The following is a 21,989-nucleotide window of genomic DNA, read 5'->3' as shown; positions in this document are numbered from 1 at the left end:
TTTCTCCCTCCTCCTCTTCTACAACTTGTCACCCTCACCACGTACTGCTGGGTGGAATGTGCCTCCTTTATCTCATATTCAACCTGCAGTGGCCCCCTAATGCCTCTTTTGTTTCTCCACTGTTTCCGCGGCTTTCACCCACTTTTTTTCCATACTGTAATCTGTACATCAAACCACCACACCCCTCTTCCTCCTCCTCTCTTTTCTCTCCTTCTTTCCCTTTCTCTCTCCTCTCTTTGCCGCTCTGTGTGGGCGTTAAGCTCAGGCTGTACTTTCCATTTTGGTACTGTATTGTCAATGCATTGTTGCATCCAATCCAGTTAAGATGCTGTGGAAATACAGTATCAATCTCTCTCCCTGTCTCTCTTCCTTTTACTCCTCCTCCCTTCCATCTCAGGAAAAGGAGCCAGTTGCTAGGTAACAGTTAATTGTCAAGAAGTAGTTACATGTGTTGCAATGCATCCTGAGGTTGTTGGGTTGGTGTAGGGACTGTGCAATTAAGCAGAATAAACATTTGAAACATCTTTGTTTCCTTAAAACAAACAACAAAAAGAGCAGGAAAGTTATGAAAAGATTATTTCTACCACCTCATTGGGTTTTGTATCAGCATCTAGGACTGCAGATGTTAAGATATCTCCCACCAAATCTGTACATGAGACACTGGTACTTTTTAAAACCTGCTGGTTTCTTTAAATAACTCCTGTTGCTGGACAAGGCTTTCACAGCCAGGAGCGAGTGAGGGGGGAGCAAGGTTTTGGGGGCTTTGATCTGTGCTGCTCGGTTCAGTTTGCATCACTTCGCCTTTCTCTCAATACACCTCTCTTCTTTTTTTTCTCTCAAGAGCCCCCCCCTTTGATCAATAAACACCCTTGTCCAGTGTTGTAGAGTTGTTATATGATGACAATGCTGCCTATTACAAGACAGAAAACCATTTAAACCCTGCACTTAACTGACAATGATGCAATGGCAACACATACTTAAACTGAGAAATGCTGATGTTTACTGAAAAAAAAATGCATACTCTTCTTAAATTTAATGCCTCTGACTCAAATGGGTAATCGGCAATGGGTTATTTGAACAGTTGTCTATATAAACAGCATAACACAAGGGATGAGTTCCTCAGAAGTGTAGACGTGTAAGTTCCTATTTCATAATCGAATTTACCAAAAAAAAAGATTGTTAAAAGATTTAGAGAACTTGGACAAATCACTATATGTACATGACAAGCTTGAAAACCAGAACTGAAAGATGGTGATCTTCGTGCCAACACTGTGTTTAAAAAAAGACATGATTCTGTAGCGTAAGTCCCTGCATGGACCATCGTCAATGAACAGTTTTCACCACATGTGCAAGTGACACTTAAAACTCCACTATGGCATACTTCTCTCTCTGAGCCCCCCAGTTCATTCAGGATGGACTGAAGTGACGTGTAAAACTGTATTTGGTCTGATTTGACTGAAATCTAAAGTTTGATCTATTTTGAATTAAAAGTGCATAAGAGCAGAGGGACTTTCGTTCGTTTGTATGGATAACTTTTACAACTGTGAAGCCACCTTAAAGCGGAACATTAAATTCAGCTTTTCGAACAACAAAAGCTTGAATCCAGACTATTTCTTTTCAAGTAAGGTCTTGCTCATTTCACAAAGACTCTAGCCATGTTTCCTAGTGACGCAAATCTGAAAGAATCCCCTGAAAAGCTGTGAAAAAGAAATGTGAATCAGACACATTTCCATGAACTGGTTTAATCAACTCAGCCGTTTGGTGTCACCAGAAGGTGGCAGTATATGCCATGTTGCCAGTGGTTGTAACTCAAGAGAAGAAGTAGTTGTTCCAACAAGAAACTACGGCTGTATTCGAAACCGCATACTACATACTACATACTGCATACTCATCGATCAGACAGTACGCAGAGCGTTTACACACAATGCATTTTCACAAAATAAAATACCGGTTGCCTTTTTATCATAGGGAAAGCCATTACGATACTATTGGTGCTTTTGTTTTGAAAACTAGAAGTGAACCTACCCTCGTTGTAGCTAGCTTGTAACTGCCATTTTGACAAGAAATGACGATCGGCGACGTCACGTTACGTTGCATCTTGGGTAGTTTGAGTATGAGTAGTAATCTCATGATGCATACCCAACCATAGATATGTATAGAATGGTTTACCTCAGGTTTGACTGTCTCCCGCCAGGCAGCTTGCCTGTGGTAAGACGGCCGACTTGTGCGGACGTTCTAAACTCAGACGTAACACATCTAGCCATTCTATACATATTTATGTACCCAACATTTCGGCAAATCTAGTATGCATCCGGGAACTTAAAAAAAGTTAAAATTAGTATGAGTAGTATGCGGTTTCAAACACAGCCTACAGCTCTTAAGTTGAAGACAACATCAGCAACTGCAGTGAACATCAGGGAAATAAAGAAAGCTCTTTTTCAGCAGTTATTTTAATTTCTGGGAAGATGTTGGTCTGTCACGTGAGTTTGTTTGCCAACCCAGAGCGGAAAAAACTGGTGAATCAAGTTGTTTCTGTGGCCCCATAATGTGCATCAAGTCTTCTTCAAAACTGATCAAAACCACCTCAAATATGCATACAAACCTTTTTACACTTAAGTGGTTTTCAATGTATATATATTTTTTTCCTTTCCTTTTCTTATTAACATCTAAATTCACATTTAAAAAAAATAAAATAAATGGAAACCTGGTCAATGTCAAACCACACTAATAATATACGTCAGCAGCAAGACTGTCCTCCCTGGACCTAAACCATTTCACCCACGACCCCCCCCCGCGACCCGACCGATGGATTCAGCGGTATAGAAAATGGATGGATGGATGGATGGTAAAAGAAGGTGATACGAGTCAATAGGCTAACATTTAAATAAATTTTAGAAATAAATAAAGTTCTCAGTTTCAGCATTTGTCTTTGCGTTTTTTTTAGTTCAATAATAATAGTTTTTCAAGGTGAGTAAGACATTACGTTCTGTTTTCATTTACAATTTAGACATCACTCCAACAGCTTTGAAAACAGAAATATCTAAGATTTAACAAGAAACATGAAAGATGTACTTGTGCTCAATACCAATCAGTGGACAAAATTTACGGCAACAGAAAATAAAAAAGAAGACCAATTGATATTTCTTGTTTTTTATTAATACCCAACACTTTTATTCCAAAGAGACAGAAGAATAATATTTCTCAGCACTTATTTTGACATTGACTGTGTTTAATCTCATTTCAATATGACTAAATATTCAATCAAATTTGAAATACTCTCTTCACACAAGTAATATCTCTCCATACAAAAAAAAATGCAAGGGCGAACTAGAGTTTTGTCGTATGTACATTTTTCACAATCTGTACAGGTCAGGGATGGAGTTCAGTCTTCTGTGGCAGAACACAAAAACAGAAGACTTTAGACAAAGAGGGCGGAAAAAGACTACCTCTGTAAAAATGCAGTGTCTGTTGTGCTTTCTGGTTATCTATTCACGAAGGTGCTTTAAATGTTTAGGGTTTTTTTGTTGAGAAAAACAACCATTTTAGTCAGTCTTTGTCCAGATGCAAAAAACAAAATGAACAAAAAACAAACAAAAAACCCCCCCCAGACCTTTGCTCCTTAAGTATGTGCACTTTCTGTGTAATGATGAAGGATTGCACATATCCTGGCCTGAAGTCATTATAAAAGCATTTTTTTCCGAAGGGACATATACGAATCTAAGATTTATCCCAAATAGATGTACTCTGCTGTTTTATTTTTATACAGTTTTTATCAAAAGTCCATGAGTGTGAGGTAAAGTATTTACATTTAGCTTTATAGTACATGTACAATAAACAGTTATCACTCACACTGTGTCTCTCTTCCATGTGAAGACACACAGAGGTAATCAAGCGTATGCATTCAGGCACATCCATGAACAAATAATGAGATATATTCAAAGGTGGGAAAACAGGAAAAGCAGAAGTAATAAAAAAAAAAAAACGAGCTGATGTTTGAATAAGACTAACACAAACAAAATGCTTTTTTTTTTATCTCGGTGTAATATTTTGATAAATTTAGCCATATTTTTGTTAATATAACCTAAATTTTGAGTTTTAGATATGTGTCTTCTCTTGGTGGTGTATCCCTTGCACAAACATCACACACACACACACACACACACACCTACAGTACTACATGGATCATCAGTACCACTGAAAGTGATAAAATTCCAAATATTTTTAAAAATACACTTTACTTTTGGGCTGAAGGTTAAGATAAAACAAAAACTAAATTAAAAAAAAACTAACTGCATACATGCAAGTCCTTAAAAAACACTTATAGACACATAGTATCATACATACTGACTTGTCAACCAAGAGAAGAATAGTCTTCTAAGGTTTTGACTGGGATGTACAGCAAACTAAATACGAGATCCGTTCAGTTGCATTACGCTTAAGTATAAAATTTTGGTGTGGTAAAATGACTGAAAGTCAAGTTTAAGTGAAAGCAAGTGACTGAATATGGAGAGCAGTTGTCTTATTTAGTAAATTATAAAATTGGAATCGCAGAGAGTTGTTCGTTTGATGCAGTCTGTTGGTGTCCTAATCCAGACTCCTTTCTATATATTGGCATTATTCTGCAGGAATACACTTAGAATGAATTGGATTACATTGAATGGGACTGAATTGGACTGTGTCTAAATGAACTTATATTAAACTAGTGATCTTTAAAGTGTTTTGGCTGACTTTATTTATTCAACAAAAAGCTACTTTAGAGCATTGTAGAGCAGAGGTGACTTACACACGTCTTGCTTGGAATTTGATTCTGAATTTGGGAGCCGTCTGTTGATCAAAGTACAAAAGGCTATGCTTTTCTTTCTTCTGTTTATTCTATTTTATCCCCCCAAAAGTCTGCAGTTGACACGATTCACATAGGACCTTGGGCTTGAGGGCAAATTCTTTTATTCATTAAAATCTCAGCATGTGAAACAGATTATGATGCAGTGGAGGGAGAATACAAAGCTACAGTAATGCCATTTTTTAAATTTTATGGTTGGTGAAAAAGTGAGTTTTTAACAACAAAAACTGGAAATATTAAGTGCACACACACAAGTACTTATACTCTATCCATTTAGGCAATACCTTTTATTAACTGGAATCAATGACTTAACTCAACTTTTTTTTGAGAAGCATCCTTTTGGTGAGATATCACCATTGCTTTCAAATCCTTTCCGATCCAGTTAACGATGAAGCTAGTTAGCTTAGCATAAAGACTGGAAACAGTGGGAAACAGCTAACCAGGCTATATCGGGTAACAAAATGGTTTTTATTAGCAATCCATTTTATACCATTTTTACACCAAAAGCAGCGTGTTTAAACTGGCTGTGTTGGACCAGTTGCTGAAAATGATGACTTTCCAAAAAGGCTATTTTTTTATTTGATTTTACCATGGATGTCATCCCAACACAGCAAGACAGGGATCTGCCTACTGTCTTGTGGATAAGGCAAAAGATGGATCAATCTCATCTCTTTTTGTCTTAGAGTTGTTGTGTAGTTTCAAACCCTCCATGCAAGACGTTACAATTGGTAAACGTGTGCTTCTTGAAAGAAATGTGAGCTGTGTCCCTTGCTGTTGCCCTGACCGTTGTATCCTCAGTAAATATTAGCATGTGCACCTGGGTCTTGTGTTTTTGTCAATGCTAAGTCGTGCTGGAGCGGATACAATTTTTTTAAAATTTAACAGTAAGACTGAATACTGATCAATTATTCTCCTGCTGAATTCGGAAGATGTTAATGGATTCTTTGACCAGTGTAAAACATGCTTTAGCATAACAATGAGCAAGCAGTGCCTTCAATTTAATATGAGTCTTGAGTTTAAAATGCGTTGCCATGACTGATTTTGAAATTGCCACGAGATGTGGAAATTTTAATTTCTTTAAATCCAGCTCGCTTTTTAATGAAACCTTCATTCAACCTTTAAACAGGTCTCAAACCTTTGCACAATATATGGGTTCTGATATCTTATAGTTTTTGTAAAATCACAGTTTAAGTTGTATTTTACATTTTAAAAGAATTTTCATGCTTTAATAAAAAGGCAGACAGCTGTGCACACTGACAGTTTAGGCTAATTTAAAATAACCCATCTAAACCTAACATGCAAACTAACCGTTTTCTCTATCAAACACACTAACATGCTGATGAATGCTTGGGAAGAAAAGTGGGGTTGAATAACTTGACCTAGGACACCTTGATATGTGGTCTGTGGAAGCCGGAGATCAAACCACTGACCTTCTGAATGGCGGACTCTTCTTTCTGAGCAACAGCTGCCCATATTTAATATGTCTGAATGTATATTCAAAGCTGACAAATTATGGGGAAAAAAATCCCTTTTTTCTGTTTTTGGGAGCATATATGAGGGTTTCTGAAGTCACCAGCAAGTGTAAAACTCCCCCAAAACACAACTCTGGCATTTTTTTTTTTTAGCTCCCCTTTGTTTGAAAGTTCCTCATTTAAGCCATTCTGATTTTCATTTCAAAAGAACTTAATTCCTCTAGTTCACTCCACCTTCTCTGCGAAGCCTCGACCTCAGAGCCCTGCCTGCTCTCATCCAGCCTGTCAAAACTATATCTGAAAGTAATGTTCCAGCAAAGGGCTGCACGGTGGTGTGGTGGTTAGCACCGTCACCTCACAGCGAGAGGGTTCCAGGGTCAACTCCCAGCTGGGGCCTTTCTGTGTGGAGTTTGTATGTTCTCCCCATGTATGTGTGGGTTCTCTCCAGATACTCCAGTTTCCTCCCACTGTCCAAAAACATTCATGTGAGGTTAATTGGTTTCTCTAAAATTGTCCTTTGTGTGGTTGTTTGTCTCTGTGATGGACTGGCAACCTGTCTAGGGTGCACCCCACCTCTTGCCCAATGACCGCTGGGATAGGCTCCAGCCCCTCTGTGACCCGACCGACAGATTCAGCAGGTATAGGAAATGGATGGATGTTCCAGCAAAAGTTAGACAGTATATCCAGCAACCCCTTGTCATGAGACTGTTTTGACAACTCGGTTCAATGCTGGACTGAAAAAAACTGAGCCACAAAGAGGGATCAGTTCCAACTCTTAGTGCCTGAACTTCAAACGAGGGAGATGTAAGTTTCTGAGAAAATTAAACAGATAAGCTATAATGTCCGTATTAAGCCTTTTTCACACATGAACACTGGAGATGTTCAGGTGAATGTGTTGTAAATTTGGTTCAGTCTTTTTCCACTGTTGCTGTTCACACAAGCACTGTACAGCATGAGACTGTCTGAGATGAGCTTTTACCGTTTGAAAATTGAGAGGGGCTTCAGACAAGTGTTGATCTCGAGCACAGATGTGACAAAATGTGATGTAAAACGTACACTGAGGAAATATCTTTTCTTTCTAACCGGTCAAGAATTGCTGTGAGGCTGCTTGATGACCATTATTGTGTTCATGTCATTACCGCATGTATCTGACCGTACATGTAATATAGAGGAATGAGTGGTAAGCAGCAAACAGGTTGGCAGATAGGAGAGTTACCAACAACTGTTACCAGCATGCACACTCACTCGACTTGTTCAGAGGCAGTAAATGCTCTGTAATATTTGCTATATGCTCACACATAGTGACAGTCGTCATACTCTGGAGATTTTTACCAATGAAGCTGGGTGGGAAAATCTAATGCAGATGTTGGGTGCATTTGTATATGCCACCAATGTGGAACATCTCTAAAACATTTCAGGACTCCAGCACATGTGTGGAAACCATTTTAGAGAGCTTCACAGGTAGTTGGGGGTATTTTGCAATTTTCTGACACAGCCAGGTGGGTGCTTCCATAGTGTTTCCAGTCTTAATGTTCAACTAAGCAAACCAGTAGCTTCACAGGAGGAGAGTTACCGGTGTTCTCACTAAACTCTCTGCTCGATGTCAAAATGGCAAACTGCTCTTTTAAGATGCAATGGGACATGATAGGTTACGTGCCTTTTACATAATATTTAGCTTGAATTACCTTTGTTAAAAGAGTATTGGGGCTATGTTGTAGAATGATAATAAAGATACACATTTTGTACTAACACCGCTTAATTGTGACTACCTAATATGGGAGGAAGGGCTTGTAACAGCAATCGTGAAAGAAATAATAGCCTATCTCAGCAAGAGAGTCCTCTCTCTGACAGTCCCCGTCCGAAATGGCAAATTGGTTACAGCCAATTGACTCAATGAAACGCCACACGATGAGAACACTGAATGCAAATTATAGTTTCTGGGTCATCTATTATTAGGAGCTGAGGAGTGATAACAATGATTGGTACATGATTTAAAGGAATTGACCTGTAGTTAGATTAACCTCAGGGTTAATATTACAAGAAGAAGCTTCTATATTTTAGTGCTTATACACCTGCCCATGGTCTCTTCTATTGGTTCGGCATCAATAAAGAAATGTAAGCATCCACTACTGCAGCAGTCTCTCTGTTTAACTTTGTATCACCGCTTCAGATTAATACCTGAAATTTTACCCTCATATCCGAAAGGTTTACTTGTATCTTTAGTCTCTAACAAATTGACTGATTATTTGCAGATGGGTCTGTCTACTAACAGAAGATAGAGAGAAAATTAGTGTTAGTTCCTTTAAGGCACATCCAGCTCAAAATGTGAGACCCTTTTGGTACCGCCAAGCAGAAAGTAACTAAAACAGCAAATCAGTATGATGATGTTTCTTCTGCAGCTTGAAAAAAAAAAGAACTTTACAAATTTAAAAGTACATACATTTTTCTCTGCAAGTCATGCCTCTTACATACACTTCACAGCACTCAAGAGTAGGAAAAGTAAAAAAAAAAAAAGTTAAAACAAAGAAAAATCAAACATGAAGAATTTATAGCAAAGAAGAGTCCAAAATACAGGAACCCAAAAAAAGATCTCTACTGTATTGGTCCACCAGTCTCCTGTAATGTTTGTGAGTTGAGAAAGAATTAACATCATACAAATATGTAACATGAACTATTCAAATAAATAAAATTTAAAAACAATCCAAACTGATTATCATTAAACACTGGAATAATATTCAATAATATTATCAACATTGTCAATACAATTATTGTTAGTTTTACCCTGTAACTTCAGCAGAAGTGTAGATTTCTCATTCTTGATTGTATTTCCGTTGCTAAACAAAATGTTAGTTTTGGTGTTGAGGAACTGCAGGAGGGAGGGTAAAACAACGAGCATGTGACGAGAGAAGAGACGGGAGAATCGATCTCACCTTTTCCCCACTCCCTACCTCCCTCCCTCTGTCGCTCCCTCCCTTCAGATCTCTTTCTGAGTGTTGGAGCAGCACCAGAATTCTCTCTTGTAATTAAAAACCTGTCTCCCTCTGAACTTTGAACTTTATCCGGCAGCGGGCACTGTGCGTTGTCGTTCTCTCCTTTGAGTGGAGTGAGAACAACATGCACTGTTGTGTATCCTCATTATCTTCATTTGGAGAAGTCATCGGCCTGTGCTGTTTCTCTTTTTCCTCTTCCCGTCATTATCTTCACCCTCTTCATCTTCTCTCTCTTTCTTCCTCTGTCTTCACCTTCAGACGTCTGACTCAATGCTGGAGAGCTTTTCGTAAACATGTCCATTGCTGGCACCATTGAAGGGTCTCTGTCCCTGCCCCAAACCTAACGTGTCCCTGCCTACTGGCAGCAGTTTGTTGGCCCCGTGGTGGTTCCCCATGCCCCCTCCCACCCCGCCCAGACACAGCTCTTTGGGGTACCTTGTGGCCACATTGGACATCACCCCAGCTGTGGCAGATGCGGGTAAATAGGAAGTTGCTCCCATGGAGCCGTGGAAGTCCCCTCCTCCTCGGCTGTTGTTGAGAAGTTGTTGCTGCTGCTGCTGCGTCTGTGGCTTTTTGATGTAGTACGGTTTGGCACCGTGTAATAGACACTGGTCATCGCCGAAGGTTGGGATGAAGGGATTCTGGTTCACCTTATCTGGGTAGAGAGATTTAGACAAGGAGTAAGTCCCGGCCCCTCTGCTACCACCACCACCACCGCCCCCACCTCCCATCATAGCTCTATCTCTGTCCCTCAGGTCTCTCTCCCCCACCGAACGCCGATGCAACCCACCTTCGCCTCCACGGAACAAACTGAAGGAGGAACCTCCTTTTGCCCTATCTCCACCTATTCCTCCAAACATGGGAGACTCTCGGTCGCCTGCATACCTCTCAAACATGTGAGCATAGGGGCTGGGACCCTCCATAAAGCGGTCTTTGTCTTTTAAGCTCACACTTCGGGGCTGAGGAAACTGACCACCTGTGCCCCCGCCAGCCCCCCCCATGCGGCCTGCTCCCTCTCTCTGCAGATCCACAAATGTGTCATAAGAGTGCTGCCTCCTTAATACCTTCCCACCTGGTCCTAGCTTCCTGCGTTGAGCCTGAGTCTGTGTTTGGCCTGGTACTGCGCTGCGCTTCCCTCCTGTGAACATCATATTATCTTCGCTGATGTTATAAAGGTTGCTTGGCTGTATCTTACAGGAATCACAGCGTTTGCATGTAGCAGAGCTGGGGCGACTGCTACTCCCCCCAACTCCGCTAGATGGGCATGCGCTGGATCCTCCTCCGCTGTGATGACACACACTGTGGCAGTTACGACACTCCCAGTCTCCCCCAGCTATGCCTCCTCCTCCTAGCCCTGAAACCCCCTTTTCCCAGCAGGTGTGGGCTTGCTGCCCAGCTGACATTGCTCCAAGCCCACCTTTACACTCTGGTTTCTTTCCTTTACCTTTGAGGAAGTCTTCCACGGGTACTAAGCTTTTACAGATACCACCACTGCTACCACCACCCACACCGCTTCCTCCACTTCCACCCTCTTGTTCCCACTTGGCCTTGCCCTCCTTGGAGCGGAACTGATCCGCATAGAAATCCCTTAGGTTGTCTTTGTCTTTGCGGAATAAGAAAGGTGAAGAATTACCCGCTCCTCCTCCCCTCTTCCGCTCCAGGGGAGGTGAGACCGGACGGTGTGCCAGAGGCCTGTGGGGGAAGTGGTGATGGACGGTGTGGTGGTGGGGTCTCCTCCTTAAGGCATTCAGCTCTATCTCATCCTGCTCCCGTCTGCACTTGGCAGAGGCCGGCCTCTTTTTCAGGCTGTCCCTGTACTGCTTACGTCTCTTGGCGTTGCCCTCCAGGTTGCCATAGGTAACAGTATGTGTGGAGATATCCGAGACATCAGAGCGAATGTTCCCATCGTCACCCCCTGAGCCCCCCCCTCCCCCACCACAGTACCTGTCGTGCCCCCCGATGAAACCCGTGCTGGATGCGCCTTCTTTGAAAGAAAACCTGCCGTACACATTGCTTCCCTTGAACCCACCCTGATTTGAATCTGCAGGGGTGTGGCCAGCAATCAGGTCAAATTTACTTGTATTCCTATGAGTCATAGAGGGGCGGGGTTGGGTGGTGAAGATTGGTGCTACCCCTCCCCCTAAACTGTCGCAATCGAACATGCCCCCTTCCAACGAGCTAGCACTGCCTAAGCTGCGCGGCCTATTAGGCGGGGGGCCGGACATACCCAGAGCTGAGGCCGGGTGGTGGTGTCGGTAAGGGTCCTGGTACAGGTTGCTGTCCTTCAGGGGCAAGTTGCCAAAAGTCCTCTCCACCTCACTGATGTAATCACTGAACATGTTGTCCTCTGGCAAGTAGGGTGGCGCAGACTTGCAGTCTACAGGGTGACCCACAAGGCTGCGCCGATGCTCCTGGATATCATAAATACCCGACTCACGGCCACTGTGGCTGTACTCAAGGGCTGCGTGCGGTGAGCCGTTTATGCCCGGTACTGCGGTCATGTCCTTGGCAGTGCGGAGCAAACGAAGGATGTTCGAGTGGGTGTTGTTCATGTTCTTCTTTATTGTGGAAGAGGGTGAGTCTATGGTTGACTTGTTTTCCTCAATCTGTACCCCATGGATGCAGCTGTAGATACCCTGGAGTTTGAAAATGAGAAGGGAGGTAAAGAGAGAAAGTGAGAGTGAATCAGGGAATGGGAGGAAGAAAGGGAGAATGGTAAGGTAGGGAGCGCAACGGTAAAAAAACAGAGGGGTTTTAATGTTGGAGAGATAGAGCCAAATATCAGACGTGTAGACAGAGACAGAGGCAAACAGAAACAGGCAGAGATGTTAATGCATTACCATGTTCTTTATGACCACCTTCTTGTTTACACATTATCAAACAGTAATAGGGTCTGAACTCATGATTGGCTTTTCTCTAGGGAACAGTGTGGACCCTCACAGCAGCAGCTTGGCACTCAGACACAGAGAGCAGATGGAGAATGGACAGTGCAGATCAGTGTCTCGATTAATAAGGCAAGGAGAGCGCTGAGCTCATGATTTTGACCCCCAATCAATAGATTTAATCAATGTCATCTGAATTTAACCAACACTGCTGCTATGCTGCTGCCATCATGAGTGATGTACTTCTTTTCTTTAAAAGACACATAAAAAAAAAAGATTAATCACTTCAGAACATTTTTTGACATGTTTCAAATATCAGAAGCAGGAACATAAATCTGCTTAAAATGTCATCAGCCATTCGAATGTGTGTTTGTTTCAGTCTGACGATAAAGCCGAGTTTTTGTCTATCTCTTTTGCGAGTGGAGTGAAACAAGCATGTTTAAATAGAAGCTGAAGGAATCTGGTCAAGGCGACAGCCAAATCCGAAAGGTCGAGGACACACTCCGCAACAGCCAGCGCGCGCAGGCCAACTTTTCTCAAAGGCGTCAGCTTGTCAGAAACAGTTTGTCTGTCTCTTACTGACTTTCCCCGTCGCCGAGCTTTGTTCATGAATGTGAAACGTCACCTCTCTTTTCTCTTATGGTGCCATTCTCTCTTTGTGTCTGTTTTATCTCAGTTTCCGGGTGCTTTCGTGAGCGACAGCTGCTCCAATGGGAATGCCTGTTTTTATCTCTCTACATCTACTGCTACTAGGGCTGCTGTGAAAGGTAATAGAACAGAGGTTACTAGCATATGGCTGTGTCTGCACATCTCTGCTCCTCCTTTTTCCCGCTACCAGTTCTCTTTCTGTATCTTATTAGCCTTTTGCAGTTTCATCACTTGTCCATCATCATCGTCATTTTCCGTTACTTGTATATAAACTGAAATTCTTTTGATTTCTTCCTTGCTTTGAATATTTTTCTGTCTCACAATATAGCTGTAGTCTTTAACTAATGTAGGAAAGTCTCCTGCCTTTAGAATAACTGTTGAGTTAAAGGAGCTACTTCTGAAATATGTCTTCACTTAAGAGGAATGCAATTCAACAAGTAAAATCAGGCATATTACAACATGGGAAAAAGAAGACAGTGGGAGATTGATGCCATTTCAACACAACAGAAAATAGTCTTTCATATGCGCCCTTTCTCTCGTTAAATGTGCTTCAGGTTAGTATGAGTGGGTCTAAACAAAATGAGGTGACAATTACAGCGTTCATCCTTTACACAAAAACAGTGGTGTCCTTTTCTCAGACAAATAATAAGTCATTTTGTATGTCACAGCTACCTGCTTCGTTTCTGATTACATCTCAAGTGACTGTTTACGTGGACCCAATTTATTTGGTGTAAAGGTGAGGAAGAAAAGAGGTTTTGGATTCCTTTTAAGTTCTTTTTTTCTTTTCTTTTTAGCCCTCTTTTGGTCATTACAAACAAGTGCAACACAGCTTCCAAGAGAAAATTTAAAAAATACACCGTATTGCCAAAAATATTCACTCACCCTTCCAAATGATTAAATTCAGGTGTTCCAATCACTTCCATGGCCACAGGTGTATAAATTCAAGCACCTCGACATACAGACTGCTGCTACAAACATTTGTGAAAGAATGGGTCGCTCTCAGGAGCTCAGTGAATTCCAGCCTGATACCATGATAGGATGCCACCTGTGCAACAAGTCCAGTCGTGAAATTTCCTCGCTACTAAATTACTCACAGTCAGCTGTCAGTGGCATTATAATAAAGTGGAAGCGAATGGGAACGACAGCATCTCAGCCATGAAGTGGGAGGCCAGGTAAAATGACAGAGCAGGGTCAGCGGATGCTGAGGCACATAGTGCGCAGAGGTCGCCAACTTCCTTCAGAGTCAGTCGCTACAGACCTCCAAACTTCATGTGGCCTTCAGATTAGCTCAAGAACAGTGAAGAACAGCTTCATGGAATGGGTTTCCATGGCCGAGCAGCTGCATCCAAGCCATACATCACCAATGCAATGCAAAGCGTCGGCTACAGTGGTGTAAAGCACGCCGGCACTGGACTCTGGAGAAGTGCAGACGCGTTCTCTGGAGTGATGAATCACGCTTCTCCATCTGGCAATCTGATGGAGGAGTCTGGGTTTGGTGGTTGCCAGGGGAACGGTACTTGTCTGACTGCACTGTGCCAAGTGTAAAGTTTGGTGGAGGGGGGATTATGTAGTGGGGTTGTTTTTCAGGAGCTGGCCAGTGAAAGGAACTCTGAATGCTTCAGCATACCACAAGATTTTGGACAATTTCATGCTCCCAATTTTATGGAAACAGTTTGGGGAAACAGTTTGGGGATGGCCCCTTCCTGTTCCAACATGACTGCGCACCAGTGCACAAAGCAAGGTTCATAAAGACATGGATGAGCGAGTTTGGTGTGGAAGAGCTTGACTGGCCGCACAGAATACTGACCCCGACCCGACACCTTTGGGATGAATTAGGCTACGACTACACAAAAACGTTTTTCACTGTAAACGATACTTTTTCTTATCGTTTACAGTGAAAAACAATATGCGTTCAACAGAGTAATATATTTGCATCACAAAATCATTCCTCCAGAAAAAGTCAGACCTCACAATCGCTTGGCGCTATTTTCTCTCTCCCTTCGTATCACTGCGTGCTGTGTAGACCGTGCAGGCCGAAGTGCAGACCGAGCAGTAAACACCGTAACAGGTGCAGCTATCGGCAGGTGGCAATCACGGATGTGATACAAAGGGAGAGAAAATAGCGCCAAGCGATGTGAGGTCTGACTTTTTCCTGCACAACGATTTTGTGATGCAAATGTATTACTCTTTTGAACGCATATCGTTTTGAGAAGCAAGACGCTTTATTTTTGGGGCCCCAGCCAACTAGCCGGACTACCTTCGTAAACGCCAAAACGAGGCTGGAACTCGGCTCACAGGACGCAGCAGGGGGTAAGAAAATGTTCATAAATAATATTGCTAATATGGGATGTCATACAGCTTCATGTCAAAAGAGGCGAACTATCCCTTTAAAATGCTTCTGTAGGTGAAGATTCTTATCTCAAGCATGGTCAAAGTACTCTTTGACGTGCATTTTGAGTTCTCAAAGCCACAGGTAAGCTGGACGAGTCATAACAGTCTCCTGACTGACTCGATACAGTTCAGCCATGGCCAGGGGTTCGAAAACAGCCGCTCATGTGATTTCTTTCTGTTGAGAGGACAAAGGTCAGATCTGAAATAAAACTTAAGGACACTCACTCTGCTGATGGAGAAGGTGGCTCCGGGCTTTCCTGAGCACACGCCCATGAAGCAGAAGCGCAGCTGCCAGTAGAACCAATGTTCACAGATGAAGGTGAGGAGTGACAGAATCATGGCGGCCCCAAGCATATAGAAGACTCCCGCCATGTTGTCCACATCCAGCTGGCTGCTCATCACCTCGTTCTTCTCATTGTGGCAGATGCCTGTCAGCCACAAGGCCTCCAACTCCTCCATCTCACCTGGACACACATACACACAGATTACTGCATTAACGTGACGGTCAGGTACGACCTGCACACTTCACTGAGTTTGCCTGTAGATGTCTGAACATATTAAATGAGAGAGAGAAAAAAAATGGAGGGCACTTCTTTTTTTTGGATGGCGTGCTGATGCCAAAAACAGCTCAGGTTTAATGTACTTGCAACAAATGTCATGATGCATTACTATGAACACTGCCCAGAGGATCTTCCTCATTAAGGACTGCTTATGCAGGGCAATCCCTTCTTTGTTTTGGGATGACACTCAACTGCCTGCTGGGACTTGACAGTCCTTAGAGAGGAAGTGTGTGCGGTCATGTGATAAGCGTTTCCACCCCGATATGCATTCCTCTCAGTCCCACATCCCAAGAGAAGCTTCTAAAGAGGGAAGGACACATCCAGACAGATTTGTTTGCACTGCATCAACGGTCTTTTTGTTTTTTTTTGTGTGAATACATGTTCTCACTTCTTGCATAACATCATGTTTGTGTCAGACAGCTGTTGGCTGGTTTTAACTTAAATATTTGTACCTAAATGAGCCTCAGTGAGAGAAGAAAAGCACACTTACTTATCTGGCAGTCTTAAGGTGTTGGTCATGCGTTGTTCTCATGCTAATAAGCAACACACAGAAAGTCATTTCATCAAGTATGGTTGGTAGGCGGCAGTTTCAGGTTAGTTTTTTTTTTTATTGTAATAAAAGGAATAGTTCACTGTTATGCAAAACTGTCTCTTTTCGGAGTACCACATTGTCTATCTATCATATCAAGAACACAGTTGGATACAGACAACAATAAGCACAGCTTGTGATAGAAGCAGGAAGCAGGGGGAAGCCCATTTGAATTTAGCTCTATTCAATGTAACACTAAAGCTGGTGATGACCAATTAAATTAAATACAAAATCATATCATAATTAGTAGTTTATCCATTCATCCATCCATCCATTTTCTATATCCAGTAAATCCAATTCAGGGTCGTGAGGGGGCTGGAGCCTATCCCAGCTGTCATTATGTGAGAGGCAGGGTACGCCTTGGACAGGTCACCAGTCCATCACAGGGCCACACAGAAACAAACGATACACACACAAACAAACCATGCACGCTCACACTCACTCTTTGGATCCATTTAGAGGCATCAGTTAAGCTGACATGCATGTTTTTGGATGGTGGGAGGAAGCCAGAGTACCCAGAGAGAACCAATTCATGCATGGGGACAACATACAAACTCAACACAGAAAGGCCCCAGCTGGGATTCCAATAAGGAACCCTCTTGATGTGAGGGCCTGGTGCTAACTATCACACCACTGTGCAGTCCATTAGTCGTCTATCAATTAAGAAAAATGGGTATCTTATGTGAACTCTTGCATTTCAAAATGAACCTTAACTCTGGGTTGTTGGTTGGTTTCCTTACATGAACAGTTTGCTTCAGATCCTCTCACAAGATCTCTGTTGGATTAAGGTCAGGAATTTGACGTTCCTATTTTAAAACATTAAGTTTATTCTTCTTTCCTTTGTAAAATAGCTTTACTGCATGACTTGTTTTTTTTCTTGAGATTCAACTTTTGGATAGATGTCCTGACTTTTCCTTTAGAATTCACTGGTATAATGAATAACACATCAATTGTGCTTTTAATATTACCAAGCCATCCTGGCTCAGATGCAGCAAATTTAGCCCAAACCATGACACTACCACCACCATACTTCTCAGATGGGATATGGTTCTTTAGCAGAATCTTCCTTATCTTTTATTTGTTATTTTATTGGGTTCCCTTTTTTACCTCATTTGGCGTGTTTCCACTATGCAGTCCGGTAGGGGTTGGGTCGGAACAGTTTGCTTATTTCAGTGTTTCCACTACCACGAAAGCGTACCGATCCGTACCGTAACCATTTTTGTAACCCTTCTGCTCGGGGTACCGAGCACACAGGACCGGTTCCAGGCTCTGCTCTCCGTTGTTGGTGAGGAGGCTGTGCAGCGGGAGCTCGATGGCGCTGTGCGAAACCAAAAAGTTTTCCAGCTGATTCCCGCAAAAATGGCAGAGAGTGGTTTCAACCGGACCGCGAGGTGGTTCGAAATTATGGATGTTATTTGTTATTTGCAGTCATTTGCTATTTACGCTTCGGCACGCACTCCGCCCACCCCTGATGGTCCCCTTTGTACAGTGGGACCGCAAGCTGACCCCAAAGCGACCCAACCCGTACCGTACCGTTCTGAACCGACCCGTACCGGACTGCATAGTGGAAACGAGGCTATTGACAGTTGCACACCTTACTCTTAGGGGGGATCTTTGCTGGTCAACCACATTTTGATTCAAGCCTGACTGTCTTCCAACTGACTCTGATTACACCTGCTAACACTTTCACAACCCACAGATACGTTACAACCCCAATTCCCAAAAGAAGTTGTGATGCTGTGTTAAATGTAAAAAACAGAATCCAAAAATGAGCAAATCTCATAAGCAAATATTTTATTTACAATAGGACATGGAAAACATATCAAATGTTCCATGAAAAACGTTAACTTGTCTTGAATTATTGGCAGCAAAGAGCTGCCATGTTTACCACTGTGTAGCACCTCCTTTTCTTTTAACAACCTTCCGTAAACATCTGGGTACTGAGGAAACAGGTTTCTGGTTTCTGTTTCCCTTGGGAGGGAAATGTCGATCAATTCTTGTCCGATACAACAGCTCTGTGTCTTCTTTGTTGAATTTTGAATTTCATGATGCACCAAATGCTTTCAATGGTGAAAGGTTTGGACTGTTGGCAGGCATTTGTAATAGATGCGCTGTGCTGTTTAGTAGTGTTTTGCTGAAATATGCAAGGCCTTTCCTGCACAAGACTTCCTCTAGATGGAAGTTTAAGTGGCTCTAAAACTTGTACATACCTTCAGCACTGATGGTGCTGGTGGTCCAGATATGCGAGTTGTCAGTTCAATAGACAAAAATGCATCCCCATACCATCAGAGAGGCAGGCTTTGAAACGAGTGCCCATAACAAGCCGAACGGTCCCTCTCCTCTTTAGTCCAGAGGATGTGGAATTTATGATTTCCAAAAAGAAAGTCTCTTTACTCTGCTTCAACCCATGTTATATAAGCTTTGAGTCAGAGAAGACAGCAGTATTTCTGGATCATGTTCACATATGGCTTCTTCTTCTTCGCATGATAGAGCTTTAACCTGCATTTTTGGGATGGCACGATGAACTGTGTTTATAGACAGTGATTTCTGGAAGTGTTCCTGAGTCCATGCAGTGATTTCCATGATTTTTTTAATACAGTGCTGCCTGTGTTCTGAATCTTTTCATGATATTATGTAATGGTGATGATGGAACATCTAAAGTCTTCACAATCTTTCTTCCTGAGAGACTCTGCCTCACTAAAGTGCTCTTTTTATACCCAATCATGTTATTGCGCTTTTCCTAATAAACCTAATTAGTTAAAACATGTTTCTCCAGTTATTTCTTTTAATTAGCACTTACTTTACCAGCTGTATGTTCCCTTTTTTTCAACTTTTTAGACATATTGTTACCATCAAATTCAAGATGAGCATTTACTTTTCATTTAATGGTAAAATTTCCCACTTTCAACATTTGATACGCTTACTATGTTCTATTTTTAATCAAATATTGATTTATGATGATTGCAAATGGTTGCGTTTTCTTGTTCTTTACATTTATTCAAACATCTTTGGAACTGGGGCGGTATATTGTAAACACACAGGTAGAAAATGACATCTGAAGCCTGTTTCTTCAAAAACACGGAAGTATTCTTTTAACATGTGCTGCAATCCGCAAACACCAAGTTGAATAATAAAATCTGCACAACAGTTTTACAGAAGAAGACCCATCCCATTAGTACAGTATGACAAGTCAAAATGTTTGCTGTCTAAAAATGAGCTATTTCGTAATAAACAGTGCATAAAAGAATCATTTGTTTTTGTATTAATGATTTTAAGAATTAGAACATGACAACAGTGATGCAAGATTTTTCCAGAAACACTGAATATTTTTTCAAATTAAAAACAAAGGGGATTTGCTAGCTCTCTTTAAAACCAGTCAGAATGGGCTCTGTCGTGGTCAGATTTACCACGGCTGATTCTTGTTATTGTGTGAGTCCTCCTCACTGAACGCCCACTGGTATTATATCTGAACAGTACACAGTTGTTTTAGACCCACTGATGTGAACCAAACTGAAAGGAATCGACCGAAAAATCGACTAAATATGCAAAACCTGTCAGAAATTAAATTCATCTCATTATTCTCTTTCTATTCCTCCTTCCATTGCATCATAACTCCCATCTTTCTCCTTCTCCCCTTTTATACATTCCTTTCCTTTTTGTTCTGAATGTGCATCTGTCCTGATTATTCTGAATGCACGAGTGCTCATTTTGCTCTTGTGAGGCTGTCACAGAAATTCTCCCGCTGCAGACAGACCGTCATTCTCGTGCTCTGACTCAAACAGAACAAAAACAGATGTGAGCGAACATCAATGAGTCTAATCTCTTAACTTGGCCTATTGTATGTGTGCTGACAGCCAAGCAATCCTTGTAAAGTAATGAGGTTAGGTTTCATACGTTGGCCTCACATACACAGCAGACAGAGCGGTAAGACTTCACTGCCATTTCGAACGTATATGCGCACACGTGCCCAATCCCTGGGAAGCACACACTCAAGCATGTACATAGTCACATGTCACAAAACATTCCATGTACACACATAAGACTGTATGTAGAGGTATGAGTCATTCTGACTCCTGAAGATCTGATCCAAGGTGAATGTTCTTTCTGTATACCGACCTGTTTATCCATCATGCAGGCCACAATGGAAAATGATAACACCTTGAAAGCCACCGTCTGTGTGTGTGTGTGTTATGTGTCAGCGAGCTGCATGGTATATGATGTGGCAGGAAGTAAACAGAATAGAGGATGTGGACAGTTACTGTAGGTGTATTCTCAGAGGGCAAAAGTTCACAGAAGAAACACTAGTTCCTTTCATATGTAACTTTTCCAAATAATTAAAGTACCACGGCTGGTTTTACATTTACCAAAGCTGAGAATTTTTTGTTCACTTACAACAAACGAAGCAGGCAGATTTGCTCTCAGGCATACAAAAAGAATTACAGGAAAAGATATGCAGCAAAGCAACAGCTGTGACTGATGATTGAGTGTTCCGATGCACTCAAACTTCACATTCTTTCACTTCTCCCTCGTGTTATTTTTAACTTTGAAACACACACACACACAGAGTTGCTACATTTTTAGGTCCACCCGACTAACAGCAATCCTTCCTATAGCTCACCACGAAATAATGATACCACCTTGTTCAGCCTCCGAATCAGCTCCTATTTTTAAATCTTTATTAAAGAAGGATTTATTGCAGAACCACTGCACTGGTTTTAGATGGGTGAAGATGTCTACTGTGCGTGTTCATGGTCATCTGACTGTTGTGAAGTACTGTCTTCAGGTGCTTTCGTCGTACTTCTGCTTACACAAACCACAATTTGTTGTGGTTTGTGTAAGCAGACATTAGAGAAGGAATACCAAAGAATGAATATTACCATGAGTGAGTCCACCTTACATTCACAGTTGACATTTATAACAGAATAGGCAGGATGGGTGCCGTAGTCCTTTACATCGAGGGATTGCCTGAAGAAAGACACCATTATGCTGCTGTTACTCATTTATACTGAACCAGACAGAGCTGTTGTAGCACCGTCCCAGAGTGGGTTTTCAAATAGCATGTCGGCATTGTGGAATCAGAGGTGTGATGCGAAACACAACAGCATCAGATGCCATGACTCCACCTGTGGTTCGGCTCAACTTGACTCTACTCACTTTTACGACCTGGTATTTTCACTCATTTCTCAATGTGGACAGGATCAGCTGATTGTCATGGCAGCACTATGAAAAACAAACAGGTCACAAAACATCTGGAAGTACATGTTGGAAACAACCTTGTGCTGCAGACAGCACCTTAGATTAGCAAAGAAAAAAAGGCCGTATTTAAATCTTTACCATCAATTTGTAAACTCTTGGTTTTTTTGCGCACCATATACACAGATATGTCACACTTATGCATTTATAGCATATTTCTGGATGGTCTGACTATCTGTAGTATGGATTTTGAAGAAAAGCTTTTTTATTTTATTTTTTAGAACACTTATTTTCTGTGTAGAAGTTGCATGTTCTCCCTATGTCTGCGTGGAATCTCTCCAGGTACTCCGGCTAAAATGAGGCAGGTATGGAAATTATTGAATAAATGAACGAATGAACGAAGAGTGATAGTGTGTGATGGAGT

At 41.8% G+C, this 21,989-nt stretch overlaps 1 protein-coding gene across 7 annotated transcripts in view; it reads right to left on the bottom strand.

Annotated features, from left to right (window-relative positions):
- Positions 1-3,134: 3,134 nt before the first annotated feature.
- grin2bb (glutamate receptor, ionotropic, N-methyl D-aspartate 2B, genome duplicate b) overlaps positions 3,135-21,989 on the bottom strand; it is a 126,610-nt gene continuing 107,755 nt past the window's right edge. For 5 of the 7 annotated variants that reach the window (XM_075462723.1, XM_075462724.1, XM_075462726.1 and 2 more), the window contains exons 15-16: positions 15,449-15,687; positions 3,135-11,938 (exon numbers count right to left, since the gene is read on the bottom strand). In XM_075462723.1, the coding sequence (XP_075318838.1) occupies positions 9,557-11,938; positions 15,449-15,687 (2,621 nt within the window). In that variant the 3' untranslated portion in view covers positions 3,135-9,556. The remainder of the gene's footprint in view (positions 11,939-15,448; positions 15,688-21,989) is intronic. The other 2 variants (XM_075462730.1, XM_075462731.1) reach the window with 2 other exon arrangements.

Source organism: Odontesthes bonariensis, chromosome 4 (genome assembly GCF_027942865.1).
Source record: "Odontesthes bonariensis isolate fOdoBon6 chromosome 4, fOdoBon6.hap1, whole genome shotgun sequence".
Classification (NCBI taxonomy): domain Eukaryota; kingdom Metazoa; phylum Chordata; class Actinopteri; order Atheriniformes; family Atherinopsidae; genus Odontesthes; species Odontesthes bonariensis.
The sequence above is the reverse complement of the archived record's forward strand: the minus strand, read 5'-3'. Positions and strand labels throughout refer to the sequence as shown.